This window comes from Pogona vitticeps, chromosome 2 (assembly GCF_051106095.1).
Source record: "Pogona vitticeps strain Pit_001003342236 chromosome 2, PviZW2.1, whole genome shotgun sequence".
Classification (NCBI taxonomy): Eukaryota; Metazoa; Chordata; class Lepidosauria; order Squamata; family Agamidae; genus Pogona; species Pogona vitticeps.
The window spans coordinates 174,868,973-174,888,794 of NC_135784.1; the positions used below are offsets into that span (position 1 = coordinate 174,868,973).

At 44.2% G+C, this 19,822-nt stretch overlaps 1 protein-coding gene and 2 non-coding genes across 7 annotated transcripts; 2 read left to right on the forward strand and 1 right to left on the reverse strand.

Annotated features, from left to right (window-relative positions):
• Positions 1-581: 581 nt before the first annotated feature.
• TRNAE-UUC (transfer RNA glutamic acid (anticodon UUC)) lies at positions 582-653 on the forward strand. Its single transcript has one exon. It is a non-coding gene; the product is annotated as a tRNA-Glu (tRNA).
• A 1,210-nt stretch (positions 654-1,863) lies between these two features.
• Positions 1,864-1,935, reverse strand: TRNAE-UUC (transfer RNA glutamic acid (anticodon UUC)). The gene has a single exon. It is a non-coding gene; the product is annotated as a tRNA-Glu (tRNA).
• A 905-nt stretch (positions 1,936-2,840) lies between these two features.
• Positions 2,841-18,702, forward strand: LOC110081203 (adiponectin receptor protein 1). 5 transcript variants are annotated; one of them, XM_020797735.3, is made up of 8 exons: positions 2,841-2,928; positions 3,746-3,943; positions 5,009-5,161; positions 7,698-7,869; positions 9,604-9,790; positions 10,055-10,242; positions 12,546-12,739; positions 15,238-18,702. In XM_020797735.3, the coding sequence occupies exons 2-8, from the start codon at positions 3,845-3,847 to the stop codon at positions 15,364-15,366; spliced, it is 1,122 nt and encodes a 373-aa protein (XP_020653394.2). In that variant the 5' UTR covers positions 2,841-2,928; positions 3,746-3,844; the 3' UTR covers positions 15,367-18,702. The 5 variants fall into 5 exon arrangements, with proteins under 5 accessions (XP_020653394.2, XP_020653396.2, XP_078242588.1 ...); XM_078386461.1 differs by having other exon boundaries at positions 2,927-3,224; XM_078386460.1 differs by lacking the exon at positions 2,841-2,928 and adding an exon at positions 3,316-3,504.
• Positions 18,703-19,822: the final 1,120 nt, after the last annotated feature.

Sequence of the window (19,822 nt, forward strand, 5' to 3'; positions counted from 1 at the left end):
AACACAGTTCACGTCACTTTCTCCATCACCGTTATCAGCAGCCACAGGTAGAGGAACCAGCTACCCACAGGGACGAGGATCCATGCTGTGCCCACCCGATTTTTCTATATCGAAGGGAGAAAGGCGAGCGTTCCCTGGAGCATGCGCAGAGTGACTCGCCACCCTCGAAGGGTCCAACCCTCTCACGCAGCACAGCCTCCCGAAGGTCTGGCAATAAGGAAAACACCGGATCCTGCGGCACCTTTAAGAAAAGCGGATGTTATTTTTTCACAGAGTCTGGTAAGACTCTTCGCACTTAAGAGGCAGCGTGAATGTGAAATAAAACTGGCGGGCTTCTGTTCTGACTCTGCTTGGTGAACTGGGTATATAAAAATTCTCTTTCTAACAGGATGGAAGGTAACATTCTAAACATCTGCAGATTTATGTTTAAGAAAAATCTCCCATCCCCTGTCAAAGAATAAACAGCCGAGAAATGGACTCCTAAACTTGCCCGCAATTCCTATATTCCTCTGTAGGTGGCGGTAACAAATTGCCCTATCCCCGATTGGGCCACGCGTTAGTCAAGATTCGTTTGTGTCTTCTCCCATATGGTCTAGCGGTTAGGATTCCTGGTTTTCACCCAGGCGGCCCGGGTTCGACTCCCGGTATGGGAAAAGGACAATTTTTAATCACCCTCGTGTTGTTTTTTTTCCAGAAGTATACTAGTATGTAAATGGTCTTTGAGATTATTTTTAAAGCGATGTAAGCTTTGCATACGTAGTCTCAAAGCAAGCAACGTATTAACCAGTAATAAGATGCTGTACATGTAAAAGCAGCAATGTGTTCAGTGTGTATGAAAGCAGCGTACGTACTGGAACAAATAGAGCAGCCTTTCCCATATGGTCTAGCATTTAGGATTCCTGGTTTTCGATATGGGAAAGTGTGTGTTTTAGTTTAGGGCAATAAATACAACTCATGTTGCAAAATAAAAAAATTGTGTTTTTTTCACCATTTGTGAAACGAATGCCCTGTGTTCCTAACGCAATATAAATAATGGAGAATGCGAAGGCAGTACAGTATCTTTATTATTATAATATTTTAAAGAAATAAACACATTTAATTAGGCCATTAAAAAAAATCAAACAATCTATGCGAGCTTTCGTGAATTAAAATTCACTTCTTCACCAGTATCTTGCGGACAGTGCAGAAAAATTGCAAATTAATGTCCAAAAATTCATGGGAGAAGATGAGTTTAAAGGTCGTTGCAACGGGACCTTTGGGGATGTGGTTTAATGCTTCACTCCTGGTTAAGATGTAACTGGAATTTTCCACCCAGAGGTACCCTAGCTCTCTACAGAAACTTCTCCCCCACCATCGCCTGTGTTTGAAATACACGTTTCCTGTTGTCCCTCCGAATGCTGGGACAAGGTTGGGTTTAACTACCAGGTTGAAGCCAGTTGAAGCCACTTTAATCCGTGTTACCCCGTGAGTGTGTAAACAGATGTTATTCTCAGTTTGAACTCCCTCTTGGTTGATGCAAAGATCAAAACGTGTGCAAGAGAAGCTGCTGCTCTTCGGCCTGGCAAAGGCAGGTTGTTATAACTCGTTTTTGGCAAAGAGCATTCCTATTCCTCAGGAAGCAGAAAATATTTTTTGTCTCCCTCAATCACCATCAGATCTCTTATGATTTCAATCAAGCCTTACATTTGCAGCAGATTTGCATCACTCAAATGTTGCCAAGAATGAGAATGGAAGTGGAAGGACCAGTAAGGGCGACACAGCTAAAAATCTGCAAAAGCCAAAACCACAATTATTATTTATAGCTATTTTTTAATCTTGAGAGATAGGTAAAGGGAAGTCGAGAAATCTATAAAAACCTCGCTTTTCCCATACCGGGAGTCGAACCCGGGCCGCCTGGGTGAAAACCAGGAATCCTAACCGCTAGACCATATGGGAACTGCTGAAGCAAAGCTCTTCTTCATTCGCTATTTAGGCAAGTGACGTGATCAACCCATGGCTAAAGACGGCAAGGTGCTTTGCGTTACCCGCATGAACTTAGCTAAAAATACAGCCCATCTCTCATGGCCGCCTGCTGGAACGGATGAACCTTTCGCAAGTCTGGGGGAGCCCAAGGCTTGGCGAAGGGACCCTGAAGGAAGAGTGCCCCGAATAGGAAGGGATGCGGAGCAATCAATGACGGCTGCAGACAAACTTTTCTTCCCTGGTCATCGGTTGAAACCTCTCCTGTTGTTTCTCTCTCTCTCTCTCTCTCTCTCTCATCCTTTCTCGACCTCCGATATCAGGCACAAACAGCCCCCACCTATTGGGGGTGTGTGGAAAATCCCCTGTCAAATCCACATCCCTCTCTCTACCCTCTCGCCACCCACACCCGACCCCGCTCGTGTCCTAAGTGCGTCGTGTGGGCAGGAGGTCCCTCCACATGTTTATACGCCCTTTCTGTATCCACCCGGAAGCGCCGTTAGACAGCCGTTCCCACAAGACGTGCACAGCCTAGACCCGTGCCTGAGATGAACGTGGGACACGCAACCACGGGTTGGCTGCGTGTTGATTTGCAGGTCTGCTGCCTCCTGAACAGCCCTACACGTGCCCCTTTTAATCTTGCACCCGTTTCCTTCCCCGCGTTTAGCCGTTCCTTCTGCCTCCGCTTAACACGAAATCCGCCTGGCTAGCCCTTTAAGTGTTGCCATAGCAACCTTTAAAAGGAGCCTTTCAGCCGCAGCCGGAAGTTCTCTCTTTCGGGTTCTTGGTTTGAGCAGCATCGGGTTTTTTTTGTTTTTTTCAAACGCTCAGCCAATCCCGAGAGCGAAGGATGCTCTCCTTGTGGCAGGAAGTGATCCGAATCTGACGGGCAGGGATCCCGGCTTATCAGAGAGAGAGGCGGGGCTTTAGGGGAGACCTGGGTCCTGATGCTGCTGCCAAGGCACTTGGGTGAGGGTACAATGGAGGGGCTGGGAAAGTAGAGTGGAGGGAAGGGTGATGGAGACGCGGAGATCGGAAGGGGGAGGCAGGAATCTATTGGGTGGGCCTCCCGGGGTGGAGGGAGCGAGGGAGGAAGAGAGGCATTGCCTGGGATGCTGTGGGGGGGGGGGGGGGATGGAGCCTGGGAAAATCTTGGTGACGTGATGTTTTGTGAATGGTGCTGAGAACCAGAATGGATGCAGAGCAATCAGTGATGGCTACAGACAAGCTTTTACTCCCCGGTCACTGCTTGTAATCCTGTCACGGTATGTGCACGTTCACCACATGGGGAGCCAACCATGGGGTGGCACCGCTTTGGGCACATCTCTGACCCCCTTTAGGAATCTACAGAAGAAAGGTTGTGGTAAAATTCTTCTTACCATGTTGTGCTGCGCTGGATGGACAACAGTTTACAAGCAGTGATGTGTTATTGGTGGAAAAGTGGGTCACTGGAGGTGTACTGAGGGATCAAACTGTTTTGAAAAGAAGAAGGAAGGGCAGTCTAGTGGAGGGATAAAAGCAAAACAAAAAAACTGGTGGGACTGTGTAAGTAGTGTTTTTTTAAATCTGGAACAAGGGCAGGATGTTGGCACAATGGTGTATGCATTTCAAAGGAAGGCAGAGAATAGTATTGCTAGATAGCAAGCCCTTATGGGGAAAATGTGCAGGGTGGGTAGAGGAGGTGGCTGCAGAAAAAGTGGTGCAGACTAGTTCATGAGGTTGTGGAGGAGGGGATGATCCGGGGATTCATTGCTTTGCACCCCTTACCCTCTCTGCTTTCTCACAGAGACAGTGGGGACGATGGGGCTGGTGGCTTGCAGAAGGAACTGAGCCTCTGCCTGTGAAGAGGCCTCACCTGTGGGACCCCCTCCCCCCCCACACCATCATGGAGCCCCTGAAGGAGCGGGCTGGATGGTGCATAGGGTACCGGGGGGAGGAGGCACTGTCTGAAACAAGGCCCTTGCTGCAAAACGAAGCTGGCCAGGTGAGTGTCTGTGCAATTATTTACCAAATCCCTCTTTTTATTACCTGTCCTTTGTATCACTTCTTTAAATCGCAAATCCTAATAAGCTGGATTCAGTGGTGCAGAAGATTTTTTTCAGATCTCTGAAGAACATCAAAACTGGTTAACTGGGTGAACGTAACCAAATACTGTATTCCAAGAAGTTCATAAGAAGGACCTGAATGCAATGCAACAAACAAACAGCAACTAATTCTGACAAAGATTGTTGTTTTCCTTGCATTAGCCACAGCTTGACCACCCCTACCACCAGTTCCTTTGCCCTTCCTTAATTAAGCTGAGTTCCTAGCAGTAGTATGTAAAACATAGTAACTGACAGTTGAGACCAAGATCTGTTTAGTGTCCCACTCACAAACAACGAAGAAAGTGGTGTGACATTCCCCATTTTTTGATTCTGGCTACTAGTTTGCAGATGCATACTATCTCTGAAGATAGAATAACTTTCTAATGTTCCTATCTGTAAATACTTAATAAGTCAAATCTGAAGACTGCTCAAAAACCTGACAGAGGTGTTCTTAGAAGAAGACCACTCTTTAGCCTCTTTCCAGACCCACATCCTTTCCTTAGATGCCTAGAAGAAAAAAATCTCACAACCTGATTGCCTGGCAGCCATTTCTGGAACATGATACTTTGTGGGAGGGGGTGGTCTAAATGCTGTTCCCTTTACTTGCTTTCTCTCCAGTGTGACAGATTACAGATGTCGGACTACAACTCCCAGCATTTCCCCTCTTTGGCCTGTGCTGGGCACAAACTAAGCAAGCTTCAGGGACTCAGTTTATGAGTAGCCTTCTAAAGGCAACACACACACACACACACACACAATACTAACATTCAAGTTTTACATAATATCTCTTATGGGAGGCAATATTTTGAGGCTTGTTAAATGTGATGTACTTTAGGATCTCAGCATGTTTTAATTTACTGTGGCAATCAGCTAAGTCAGGTAGAAATGACAGGAATAACAGTCCAACATCATCTAAAAGGCCTCATGTTCTCCAGCTTCCATTCTTTCATGTGTGTTTCTTTCAGGATGGTGTTGAAATGCGCATTGTGCCAAGAGGTTGGGGGTCAGATGACCCAGACTTACAGGAGGATGAGGTTGGCCCAGATCCTGTGCGGGTCCTGATGTTGCCTCTTCAGGCTCAACATGCCATGGAGAAGATGGAGGAATTTGTCTTGAAGGTGAGTGATGTCATCTGATGAGTATGAACTCTCTGGGAAACCCCAGGGAACCCTGACATAAATTAAGCCTCCTTGGGCAGTGGTAACTTTGGCTACACTGCTCTTCCTCAGTTGCTTCCTCCACAGTTGTCGCCCCACTGCCAGAAATAACACAATCTAGGAGGTCACAATCTAGGAGGTCACAGTGGCTGAGATGATGTTTTTAGTTGCTGCCTGGTTGTCTTGGCAAACAGTGAAGATTCAACAGCCACACATGTTCTAGAAAGCAGAAGGGTCAGAATGCTGTGATCATTCTCCTCTTTGCCATGAGAACACACCTTGTCAGCCAGCTTTAGGGCTGGTTCAGAGAGCGCCAAGCCCCATAGGCTATATGATCCAGAACCAGGGCAGAAACAAAACACCGAATCTGCAAAAGCAGTAGCCCTGCTATCTTCCCATGAAGTCCAGTCCACTGACTGAGTACCTTGTAGGCCTGCATCTGAGGGAGACCATGCGCTGGAGAGAGAGGGCAACACAAAGGACAAAACGTGCTGCTGTTTCAGAAGATTTAAAGGAGGACTGTTGCCAGGTTCAGGCAAGTGACCACAAACTCAGAGCATGGAGGGCAGAAGCCATCTCCTTGTGACTTGACATGGATTTGCTGCCTTTGTTTACTGGTTGATGGCATTTATTCTAAGATTTAGTCCAAACTTTAGATTTGCTGGGCACGTCTCATGTTTTTCCTCACAGATTACCTCAGTAATCCTTACAACAGCCCTGTAAAGTAGACTGTGGTTGTTCATCGCCCATGTTGAAGCTGAGAATGAAGCGGCTTTTGAAGGCTCAATAACTTAATCCTGATTAATCTAGTTAGGAAAGGAACAGGTGAGAAGAGATCAGGAAACAGATTTGTTTGTTCATGTACAAAGCAGGGATAATGGAAGTCTGAGTTGGCATCAGAAGGGGCACATGTGGGGATGGCAACTGAGCTGAGCTTCTCACACCTGACTTCTTACCTCCTTAGGTGGCCACTTCTCTTCTAGCTCTGCCTCACTTTCAGTATTGGAGTTGGGATGGAGCCAAGGGTGGGGTGAGGTGAGGAACAGATGGGAAGGTGTGGATAGTGAAGGACCATGTAGTGACTTAGAGTGTTGGAGGAGGATCTGGGAGCTCAAGGTTCAGACCCTCACTCTGCCATGAAACTCACTTGTGTTCCCTTCTCTCAGCCTAACCTACTTCGCAGGGCTGTTGTGAGAAGAAAGTGGAAAGGAGAGTCATGTAACCTTTTGCTCACTTAAGGAAAGCAGGCTATTGATGTAATAAAATGGGGGGGGGGAGAAGAGGGAGGAGTTGAAATTCCCTTACTCTTGTAATCCCTTTCCTGGAAAAATAGACACACAGGGGCATCGCTTTGTATTTCAATGGGCAACAAATATGGCTGCCTATCTCTCAAGCTTAGCCCCAACATGAAATCCAAACAGGAAGCGGAGGCTACTTACCTTGCAGTGAGCTCAATGGGACTGGCTTCTGGATCAACCAAGCTTTAATTCCATTGTGAAAATAAATGGGTGTCTGTGTCTATGGTGTTGAATGTGATGTGAAGAGGGCTGGATTTGGGTCTTCACTCACTTCCCAGAATAAGGAATCTGGGGATGATTTTTAGAGGCCAGAAGGGAGCAAATGTGACTCTCCAGATGTTTTGAAACAGTGGCTCCTGCTATCATTTACTATTGATTGTGTTGGCTAGGGTTAATGATGGGTATTTAAAAAAAAGATTCTAGATCAGTGGTTCCCAACCTTGGGTCCCCAGATGTTCTTGGACTACAATTCCCAGAAGTCCTGGCCAGCATAGAACATCTGGGAACCCAAGGCTGGGAACCACTGATCTAGAGGGTTGTCATTGCTCACCCCAGTCACAGGCTAAGGAAGGAGAAACACGTGGCTGTCAAGATATTGGTGGACTATATCTCTCATGATTCTTCCCCATAGGCTGGATTGGCCAATTCTAATGGGAGTTGCAGTGTAACATTCTGGTGGGCCTTATGTTTCTCATCCCCACTCTAGGCTGCCAGTTGCCAACCCTTCTGTCTTTTTTCTTAGGGCTATCCGGTGATGTCAGCAAGGTAGCAATTCTTCTGAAAAGGGTTACACAAACGGCCATGTCACAGCTGAGGCACACACTCTCCTGGCAACTTCAGAAACATTGTCAAAATGTGTCTCTTTGTTGTACATTAGGGGTGGGGAAACATGGATCTACGGATGTTTTAAATCATCACTTCCAAAACCCTTTAAATATGTCCTTTCTTTTCTTTTCTTTTCTTTTCTTTTTTCTTTTCTTTTCTTTTCTTTCTTTTTTTTGGTATTAATAAAAATATTATATCCACAAACATACACATTATTTTTACTCCTGGGACAATTTATTTCATTGCTGCCTCCCAACACAGTTCCTACTGTCCTAAAGATCCAGTATCATTTTTCCAAAGCAGCACCCAGGGGAAAATGTGGACAGGCTCATGTCTTTCTCAGTCACCTTCTAAGCTTTCTTCTCCCTTTGCAGGTGTGGGAAGGTCGTTGGCGTGTCATGCCTTATGATGTACTACCTGACTGGCTGAAGGACAATGATTTCCTCCTACATGGACATCGCCCACCCATGCCCTCATTCCGTGCCTGTTTCCGCAGCATCTTTCGCCTCCACACTGAAACTGGAAACATCTGGACCCATCTGCTCGGTTAGTTAAAGGGTGTTGCCTTGAATTGCTCCAGAAAGTGAGGTGGGAGAGGGAATTAAAATGGGGAAAGTCTGGATTTGTTTCCATGTCCCTATGCACACTAACTCATAGCAAATTGTTTCATTTCCAGAATATAGGTGCCTTCTTAATATGCTAAATTAGCTGTATGTATATACATATAAATGTTCAGTGTAAACAGTTGTCTACTAACAATACACACCTGGGTCCACAATACTTTGTCCTGTACAATCAACATTGTGAGTGCTACTAGTAGGCATGTGGCCATTGGGGGTGGAAAATAAAGCTAGTTGCAGATCTCTAGCATTGACAGAGATCCTAGAGCAGAGGTTTCCAACCTTGGGTCACCAGATGTTCTTGGACTACAACTCCCAGAAATCCTGGCTAGCAAAGCCGGTGGTGAAGGCTTCTGGGAATTTTAGTCCAAGAACATATGGGGACCCAAGGTTGAGAACCACTGTCCTAGAGCAAGTAGAGACAACCTGTGGTCCTCCAGATGTTGTTGACAATAACTCCCGCCATCATTCACTATTGACTGACTAGGACTTATGGTAGCTGTCGTCCAATGGCCATCTGGAGAGCCACACATCCACCCACTCCTGCTGTAAATGAATGGCAGTAAGGATGTCCTATTTAGGTAACTGCCTACTGTCCCAGACATTTATCTCAAGGTTATGTAATAGGATGGGTGCTGTTATGTTTCCTCTTAAGGGGGAATGCATGCAGTAGGCGCTTCTTGAGTTCTGATGTACAAGACAGAGAGTTTGGTACTGCGAGCCTGCATCAGGTTAATCCTGATCACAAACATTGTCTTCTGCTCTGTCTTGGTCAATAGGACAGAGCCTGGAAATATACTTTTCTGAACCACAGTAATCTTCCCATCCTCCACAACAAAGCAATCAATACATTTCACTTTAGTTTTTCTAGGAGTTGCTCCAGTTCTGGGAACTGGGAAAATCTTCATATCCATTTACAAATATGAAAGCAAGTATAAATAAAATCACAAGTATTGGCATTAAAAAAGCCAAAACATAATTTAGTGGTTAAAATGATACAGCCAGGATCCTCTTCACCTTTTCTGCTCCCACAACAGTTTTTGGGACTTTTTTCAGAGGGCTTGCACAAGGATTTATCCAGCAACATTATGTGCAAGTGAAAGTCCTGGGCATTGCAATGGGGATGATCTCCAGCTAGCTAAACTATGTAGAGATCATAGAAACTCCACAGATGGATGGCTGTGCTCTGCCTGCAGTGAATAGGATTCTGGCCTACATAATGAAGGTATTACAATGATGTTAAGAACCAGCAATAAAAAAAAGTACCACAACTATTCCCAAACTGATCCTCAGTTTGTCTTGAACTACATCTCCCAAAGGCCCTAGTTCAGGGCTCCTGGGAGTCACACTCTAAGACACTGAGAGTCCCAGGGTTAAGCAGCCCTGTAGACGTGCTGTGGGAAGAGGAGAGGCTTAACTTGGCTTTTAAAGCTACTAATGAGGATGCTAGGTGGATCTCTTTGGAGAGGGCAGTTCATAGATGAGGGACCACTACTGAGAAGGCTTTTCCATTGGTAGATACCTGTGGCACCACGGTCTTGATTTGGAATTGGTCACTTAATATCCCTGCTGAGCCCTTTTTCAGGATGCTTGGGGGGAATGCAGAGAGAGGCGTACATTCGAACAAAGTTATGTAGGCAGCTTTCTTCTCTCTCCTCAGGTTTCCTCTTCTTCCTGGTATTGGGCGTTGGGTACATGATCAGTCCCAACATGAAATATGTGGCCCCTATCCAGGAGCGTGTCGTCTTTGGCATGTTCTTCTTAGGAGCTATTCTTTGTCTCTGTTTCTCCTGGCTATTCCACACCGTCTACTGCCACTCCGAGAAGGTTTCTCGCACCTTCTCCAAGTAAGTGCCCTTCCCACCCACTTGCAAAACTCTGGGGCATGTGGCAAGCAGGTGAGGGTTATCAAGATGTTGCAAGGCATGAGTGCTTGCAGCATCTGTGGCGACTTGCTTTCTAGCCAATGAGAAAAGCCAATGCTTTGTATCTTAAGAAAAGTATGAAGACAGAACCACCTTCAGAAGTTGAAATTACACACCAGATGCTATCCCGTGCTTGGTGTTTACCAGCAACCCATGCCCCTGCTCTGCATTCTGTATTTTGTGCAGATTAGACTACTCTGGAATCGCCTTGCTCACCATGGGCAGTTTTGTGCCATGGCTGTATTATTCCTTCTACTGCTCACCGCAACCCCAACTCATCTACCTCATCATCATTTGTGTGCTGGGCGTGACTGCCATCATGGTATCACAGTGGGACCACTTTGCCACTCCACAGTATCGGGCAGTCCGAGCAGGTAATTACATATTCTTGTTTTTTTTTTTAATGGTATTGAGATGTGAAGACAAGGCTTCCCGCCTTGTAAGCTAACCATTGATTAGTGCAAGCAGCAGTATCTGCAACATTTTGCAGCGTGGCATGCTGATTCCAGCCCCCAGCTGGGTTCAAAGTAAGTCAGGGTTTTGTACTTTAAAGATAGCTCATAAATTATGTTCTTTCCCACTCCATTAGCTGAGAATGTTTCTCCCCTAAATACTTTTTAAAATTTCTACAAGCCCTTGGCTTGGGATGATTATTTGGATCTTTTTCTGTCCCTTTCCTAATCACTAGCCAGGTAGCTGGAGGTTTCTGGGAGTTGTACGTAGTCCAAAAAAGCAAATTTCCCATGCTCTGTGTATCTGACAGGGTTACTGTTAGGGACATTAAGGATATGGTCTGAGAATAATTCAAAAGGATATGGTCTGAGAATAATTCAATTGGTTGGTTTTGGGGAAGCATTTGGTCCTTCAGGAGCTTTCTCTGTCTCGTACTGTCCCTTACAACTGGCCATGCTGGGTGACGCTGATGGGAGAGAGGCCTACAAATGCCAGATGCTGGGGAAGGGTACCAGGAGACAGGCATCTGGTTGTCTCGTGTACTCCCAGAGGCATCTGGTGGGGCCCCTGTGAGATACAGAGAGCTGGACTAGGTGGGCCCTTGGCCTGATCTAGCAGGGCTCTTCTTATGTTTTTATGTAATCCACTCCTGATAGAGCTCCATCTTGAAAGCACACCACAGATGAGGAAGGAAATGGGAAGAGATCCAGATAATCAAAAACAGAAACAGGAAAGGATTCAAATAATCAACATTAGCTTAGGTTTGCAGAAATACAAAAAGCAAAATAGAGAATTTTTTTAAAAGCACCACAGTTTGGGGAACAACAGTTTTCCAAAGATGTTTGGGTGTGTTTTAGTAGAAATAGATTCATAATACTGTACAGTAGGGCCCCCATGGGGGGAATTGGATCAAACCCCCATGCTGAAAACCACAGATAATAGCAAAATCTATACATAGCATGGTAAAAGAGAAAAAAAAATCCAGAATAAAAGTATTTTCACATATATTACCAGATGTGGCCATTAGAGAGAGCCAGAGACCATGCTGTATATTCTTAAACAAAAAAGAATATGTATCATCGTCTCCATCTAGTGATCAGTTCTGGTTAACACATTGTGAAAATACTTATTTCTATTTTTTTCTCTTTAATTTTTTAAAATATTTTCAGAACGTGGATAAGTGAAAATGCAGATACCAGTCCTGTGGATATGGGGGTCCTATATTATAAGGAGAGGAAAAACATGGATAACTTTTTTACTGTTGTTGTCTGTGTTTCTTTGCAATTCATAGATATGGGTTCAAATCCCTGTTCACCCTTGAATTTCATTGAGCCACCTTGATCCCATCACTTTCTCCCCATCTGTCCTCCTTCACCAGGTGAAGATACCTGGAGCTTCTTGGCAGCCTCACCCTCCAACTCAAATAGCTTTTCTTTGAATCTGAACTGTTCCAGTTTGACCCAATGGGTTATAGTTCCAGCACAAGCCTTATTGACACTTACCTAATGAAACCAAACTGGGTGCCAGTTTAACAGTTAATTCGGTGCACACAAAGGTTTCACATCAAGATGAAAGGATAGGTCTGTACTATATGGTAATGTGCAGGGAGCATAAGCTGTGGCTTTGCTGACTGACAGAAGTTACGGTTTTTAAAAAAGCTATGGTTAAAAACACACACAACTTGAACTGAATTGAATTGACTTTATTTATTACGGTCAGGTGACCAGCTCATAAAACATAATTATGATTTAAGTATACAAAATACAGTTTAAAAATGTACATCCAATTCATAAAACATATTATGGGGCTAACATATACAAAATGCAGTTTAAAAATATAAAATCAGTTCATAAAACATATTATGTGGTTAAAATACACAAGATGCAATTAAAAAGGTGTACAGCCAGTTAATAAGACATATTATATGATTAAAATGTATTTATACACACAACATGTCTAAGTTCTGAGCCTAATATGACGGCCAACAGGTGTTTTCAGTGTAACAATGAAAGTTCAGACTGAGTATTCTTCCAGGCATTACTTAAACATTGTGGCTTGGTTCTCCTTACTGATGAAGAAATCCTTTCTTTGTGTTCAGAAATGTTTTCTCTTTTGTTGCTGATATTCATTTTCCCTTTCTGGGATACTGAGATCTTTTTTTAGTCCCCATAAGGAGCTCATTTAAGAAGTAAAATCCTTTTCTTTTTGGGGGGGTTGGGAGCAGGCGTGTTTCTGGGCCTAGGGCTGAGCGGACTGGTGCCCACTCTCCATTTCATGATCGCAGAAGGATTCATCAAGGCCACCACAGTAGGACAGATTGGGTGGTTGTTCCTCATGGCTGTCCTCTACATCCTGGGGGTGGGTCTCTACGCAGCCCGCATTCCGGAACGCTTCTTCCCCGGCAAGTGTGACATATGGGTATGTATAGTGTTTTACCAGTGGTGTATGTGTATGGAGAGATATTGCGGGTGTATTGACAAGGTGGAACCATGACTCACAACTCCTTGTGACCCTCACTTCAGCATTGTTCGGGTAACTTTGGAGGAAGGGTCAGGGGTCCAGTTCCAGCCTCCTACCTCCTGTCGTAACCACACTCTGCCACATGACACCAATATCTGTGGCTATGGGGACAATTGGAAATGTTACTGGTTCCCACAAATAACATGTCCATGCTTTTATTTTTTTTAATTTAAAGTTATTTAAAATATTTTACCCCACCTTTCTCCTTAAAAAGACTCAAGGTGGTATGGTGCTCACCCTCTGCTCACTTTTTTAAAAAAAGGTACATGGCTATGTACAGCGGTAGTAGATGAGAATTGTGTTTCCAAGAAGGTTCTGGGAGTATACTTTTCTTTGCTCTGTCAGGGTCTCTAAGGGCCACAAAAATTGTTGGGAGGGGCATGCAGGCTGTGAGTCATTTGTCACCTGTCCCCGTTTGGGAGTTGGGTTCTCTTTCCCTCCTGTAGGTTCAGTGACAGAGCACATGCGTTGCCAGCAGAAGCTCCAGTCTCCTTTTGCTTGGTGAAATCAGGGAAGCCTCCGGTAACAGGAGATGGGAAATCTCTGCTCCTGACAACCTGGACAGGTGGATTTGGGATCACCCCCTAGACCTTTGGTTCCCACCCTTGAGTAACCTCGGATTGCAGCTCTCAGAAGCCTTCATCACCAGCTGTGCTGGCTCAGGTTTGTGGGAGTTGCAGTCCAAGAACACCCAAGTTACCCAAGGTTGGGAACCACTGCACTTGACAATACACTTGGCATGTTTTTAGGTCTCCCTCAAATTGTGGAAAGACGATTTCACATGAAAGATTATAGTGTGTGTTTTCCTCAGCAAGCAATCTTGCTGTTCATATGCTTTGTTTTATGACGGGTAAACATGGGCTAACTTTGCAAATCTGATTGCTGAAGGCCATATTTGAGAAAATACCACTGTAGAAGAAACATGGTCTATTTGGAGGAAATATACATTCCTCTTAACAGCTAGTTTGATTCATAAGAGTCCGACCTTTTATAATGTTCTTGTGAAGGGGCCCAGCTGTTTTCATACAGGAACTCATTTAAGCATCAGAACTCAGCAGATGCCGTTGAGCAAACTGAGAAGCAGCTGAATGCTGTAGCCTTCTACCTGCCTGAGGGGCTGGAAATGTACTTTGGACAGCTGTGTAACAGGCATTCAAGGGGCTTGTTTTCATTGGCAAAGCAATGAAGCGGAAAGTGCCACCTCTGACATTTTTGCCTCTTACCCAGCTGCAAAAGGCACTGGAGGTCTGCCAGAATAAAATCTAACCATTCTAATAGAAAAGGGCCATCAGAAAAGACCACCCCTTTTTCAATGAGTGAGTGTGGTTCGACCAACAAGGTATTAAGGTTTTGGGATTTATGGGGCTGAAGATAAAATTCTCATTCAGGCATAAAACTCTGCGGCTGACCTTGGGCTGTCCTTTTTTCCCCTCTCTGGCCAGCCTTTCCCACAGGATTGGCATGGGAATAAAAACTGTGTGGGAAGCCATGACTCTTGGTCTGAGTGGAATAAAAATGCAATTAAGTATTATTTATTATTCATTAATTTTATTTCAAATATTTTACCCTGCCTTTCTCCTTAAAAGATGGCGTACATCATTAAAAGGACTGTATTTGAAAGCTAAGAACAGTATGTATACAAATATTAAAAAAGAATTAAACAAATAGCCTATTAAAACAGGTAAATAAAATCAATATCAAAACCGCATTCAGAAGCAACAGAGCAGAACAATCCATTCAAAATTCCAATCTCAAAAAGCCAGTCACGAAGGAAAAGTCTGCCTGAAGAGAAAGGTCTTCAGACAGGCTTTCCCTTAGTGACTGGCTGGCTGAGAGGGGGTTACGGATTGAGGCTCTCTTACAATGTTGGATGAATTCATCCAGTATTGATAAATTCATCCAGGATGTATTCTGTACCAGTTCTGTACACCAGCCCCTGCATCAAACCTTTGCATAAATATATTAGAGCAGAAAATCAAAATAAGAATGTAACATAATCATGTGTATTTGTTTAACCACTTATTTGCTACCCTTTTTAAAAGATACAATTGGGCGGTGGGGGTGAGTGGATAGAGACAGTTTTAAAAGCCATGTGAATCTGCCCAAGGAACATAAATCTGTGATGTCAGCAGTGGCCATGTAATCAGCACTGAACGTGGTAAGAGTTTTGCTGGAAATGGGCAAACCCCATTCCCTCCTCCTAGGATTAGAAGGGCAGACAAAACGTTTTGGCATATGGAATGAAGTTGCCCCCACAGTGTCATTTTCTGATTCATTGGTAGATTTTTAAAGAAGAAATATGGGCTTCCCGTTTGCCAACTTCCTGTGAAAATAATGCTGCCAAGTCCTGGATTCAAATTCTCTCTCCTCTTCTTCTTTTTCTCTTCTCCCTCTAGTTCCACTCCCACCAGATCTTCCATGTGCTGGTGGTAGCAGCCGCCTGCGTCCATCTTCATGGGGTCTCCCAACTGCAGGCCTTCCGCTCATCACTGGGGGGAAGCTGCACCGAAAACACTGTGCTCTGATAGCCCCTGAGACGAGACTGACCAACCACCTCTGCTGGACAAGGACCAGCACTGCCCATAATCTGGCAGACCATACTTGCTATGGACCAAAAGAGCAGGGCCTCTCTTAAAGTTTAAGGAGGGAGGATAGCTCTCCCCTTCTTTCTCTTTCATTGTAGACAAAAAAAATTTCTTGTGTCCCAGGTCTTTTTTTCAGAATGCAGTGTGTGTGTGTGTGTGTTTTCTTCCCAATAAGGGCAGTCCTTGTGTGTGCGTGTGTGCATGTATAGGAGAGAGAGAGAGAGAGAGAGAGAGAGAGGGAAAAAAGAGAGATGCCAGGCAGTACAGTATATGAGCGGTATGGATAACCAAAGGAATGTAGGGTAGTGGGGACTGAAAACAGCTTAAAATACTGAATAGGGTAGAGCTTTTTGAAAAGCTGAATGGATGCAGGACATCGGTAGAATGAAGGGATACTGTTTTATTATATGAACTACTGAAGGATCCCATATGGATCTGACCAGGCTGCACTGATGTGTTCAGACTTCATGGATGAAATGCCTTCCTTTTTTTCCAGAAGAGGTTGGATTTTTAAATAGATGCTAAAAGAGAGCATGCACTTAACACAAAGATATAGTGATGATCTCCTTTTTTTGCTCAAATAGGAGCTGGATCTATTGGGCAAAATTTAGAAAGAGACAAGGACAAACGCCTGATTTTTAAGCCCAGATTGGCAGGGGGGAAAGCATCAGGGTGGTGATGGAACTTCTGTACCGGCTTCTGGTTGCTCCACCATCCTCTAATCGGTGTGTGGGTCCTTGAGGGCCTGTGAGGAGTCCAGGGGCTGCCACTTAGTGGGAAGGAAAAGGAAGCTTTGGCTATTACGGCTGCTAGGAGACAATTGCTTTCTTATGTATAAAGGGAGCAAGGTCTTGAACTAGGAGGAGTTCCTTGTGAGGACATGGACTGTGATCTGCATCCTTTCACCAGCAATTTGATAGGCCAGAAAGGGGCTATGGCAGCCCCACTTTTCCTGACCCTTTTCTTTATCCCCAAGCAGATGGATTTGAGGACAGGAGGACTCTTTTCTGCCCCCAGCCTGTTCTTTTGCCTTGAGAACACTGGTCTCAGAGGCTGTCTTCACCAAAAGCAGCTTTTCCCATCCCGGAATTCCCACTGTCACCAGCAGTCTTACCTGGGGATGGTGGGAGCTGTAGTCCAACATTCATTGGACAGGCACCAAGTTGGGGGAGGCCAATCTTGGGGACACTACTTATAAAAGAGGAAAACTAGTTGATTTTCCTTACATAGGACATTCAGACAATTTAATGTCACACAAAACATTCTTGCCATAGACCTTTGCTTTCAAAGGGAAGCGCAGAACAAAGGAACAGGGCAAGTAGGGTAACAGACAGTTTCATGATCGATTGCCCTCTCCCTATAAATTAGGAGATCTAGCGGTACTATCATTTGTTGCTAGCAGCACAGTATCATAGCTTTCTAGGTCCATGAACTGTTGAATAGTCTCTGAATCAGTCTTAGACTGCACACAGAAGCCACAAAGACTGGCCTAAAATCGGGATCTTCTGATTTGATTGCTGCCTGCAGTTGCCTTCATGCCCTGCTGTGTTCTGTTGTCAACCATGTCAGTGCCTCAAAGCTTCAGGACAGAAGGCAAGACTGGTACCTAATGGACAAGGTGGAAAGGACCGACTGGTAATACTTCAAGTCTTTCTCTTTGTAGTGCATTAAATGGTTCTTCTCTACACCTGTGAAAGCTGCAAGGCACGAGAACCAAGGAGCTAGGAGCAGGGGATGAGATGGGGCAGAGGAGATGATACTCCATAGGTCAAAATGGATGAACTCTGGGATTCTATTTCTGTTGTAATAGTGAAATTATCAATTAGAGGAATGGATGGAGAAAGGCAGCAGTGGATCAGAAGGACAATCCATTTACTGTACTTATTTATTTATTTATTTATTTATTTATTTATTTATTTATTTATTTATTTATTTATTTATTTATTTATTTATTTATTTATTTATGTGAATCCAGCCTTATGAAATTGTGATATCTAAGCTATCCCCTGATGATCTATTTAAAATGCCACCTTCCTTTGACTTGGCAACTCCATACATCTCTTTAAGGGGAAAAGAGGCAAGCCTTCCATGTCATGCTCTCTGTCTCTGGAGAACACTCTGAAGCATTTTCATGGCAATAGAACAGGATGCTCCTGGCAAGCTGAGATGTTTGAGAACTAGGCCTGGAAACTGATTTCATAAGTGGAGGAATTTCCCCTTCCACTCCTTGGCTGGTATGCAGGGTCTGACCATAAGGAGTAAGGTGTAATGGGAGGCAGACCTGCACAATGGGTGGCCTGTCAGGCCAAACACAACCAAAGCTGTGTACAGTATTGTAATTTCTCAGCTGATTGACAATCCGTACCATCACCATTTTAATGGCTGAAGGCAGGCAGGCGTATTGAGTCTCTGGTGGTCCTCTATTTATTGATGCTAGATTGTGGCTGAACTGGAGGATTACACCTTTTTCAAGCCAGGTTATTCAGGATATAATAGCTCTTAATAGTTTCCTCCAAAAGGAGGCAACTGAGAGTACATGTCTTTAAAATGTTTTTTGGTTTAACAATCTGTTCTCTGCCTCCATATCCAACTCTTACTTTTCTTTAGAGGCTGTTTTTTTTTTTTACTTACTAAATTGCAATGTGGACTCACAGTATCACTGGAGAAGTCATGCTTGAAAAACAAAATACTTCTTATGCAGGGACCCAGGAGCACAAACTCTTCAGTTCTATTCCCAGTGCTGAATGGGACAGAGGGAAGCTAAAACTACAGCATCTGAGTTCCATCTGAAGAAGCACCAGCATTTAGTGGTTTATGAATAAAGCAGACAAGGTGAAATGCATGCTAAGCATATTGGAACAGGATTTATAGAATAGTTTTTCACTATTCTCCGGGGGGGGGGGAGGTTTATGAGGACTGACTAATTTTTCCAATTGATCATTTGCTTCAAAGCAGGCATCTGCCACAACCATTGCAACCTCTTTGCTCTGTACATAATAAACGATGAGTCTCTTTGTGAACTGTTCTCTAAACACATTGCCTCTTCACCATTAACATCCCTATTCTAAGACAACCCTCTCATTGTTGCCTCTCCACCCCTCTCTTTGTGAGAAGCGCCAAGGAGCGCCTTTGTTTTTAAGAGTTTGGTTATTTTTCTACTGGCCGTTGTGATAAAAAAAAGTTCTTAGAAGCCAGACACTTTAAAAAAGCAAGACAAATGTAAACATATTCAAAGTGTATTATGAATAATTATAATTAAAAAAAGTTGTTTCCCTAGTTTGACTCAGTGTGATTCTTTGGATGGAAGGGTCCATCCATCCATCCATCAATATTTAGCCATGCCAGCTGTGCTTATCTTCCGTTTATTAAGCAAAGATGTTTAGCATGGGGAGGCTGTCAACAGATCTTGTAAGCTTGTCAGAAACTTGTGGTTCGATGAGTGGTGCTAAAAAAATATGCTAAATTAAATAGACAGGAGTTTGATCAAGCAAAATTATTCTTGCAGACTCAAAGGCAATCCTATGCAGATCACCGTATGTTATCCACCTCTGTGACAGTCCAAATATGGTATTCCAGGAATGAAGAAACAAGGCCCTGCAGATACTGCTGGACATCAGTCCCCACTATCAGGGCTGATGAAAGCTGTCAACATCTGCAGGAGCACTTATTTCCCACAGCTGTGCAAATCAAAGCATGCCTTTTAAGTGTGTATCTCTAGATATCCACCACCAACACGTCTATTTAATGTTTTGCGTTTTTTATTATTTGTTCTTTTTGCAAAGCTCAGTACTAGTTTTTGCTTACAAGTTCTTAAATCTTCTCAGTTTAAGCTGCATACTATTACTTTACTAGTTTTTGCTTACAAGGTCTTACATCTTCTTAGTTTAAGCTACATACTATTACTTTATTTATTAAAGAGTTTTTAAGCTGGTTTTCATGCTTTAAAATGGTAGCAGGTTTCGGGTGCCATGAAAGGGCATCAAACTGAATCCTTTACATTGCCGTTGAATTTTTCTCTGATGGAGACCTACGTTCAGGCTGCTGGAGGGAACTTGCCCAGCTTTTGAGGACTACCAAGCACCATCTCAGGAAGACAGGAGGGCCTGGCGAGCTCAGGTCCATGGGGGTCACAGAGTCGGACACGACTAAACGACTAAGCCACAAAAGCATCATCTCCTGGCTGGGTGCGTGGGCGGAAGGGCGACTCCATTTGCTGCTGTTGCTCAGGCAAAAATTTAAAAAAATGGACTGATCCGGTTTTAATTTGGAGTTGCCACCGTTTGACCCCAGGGCCCCTCTCCCTGGAGTCCTTCTCTATCTGACAGCTGTGCTATGACAAAGACCTTTACGGTGTGTGTGTGTGTGGGGGGGATAAGAATGCGCCCTTTTCATTGTC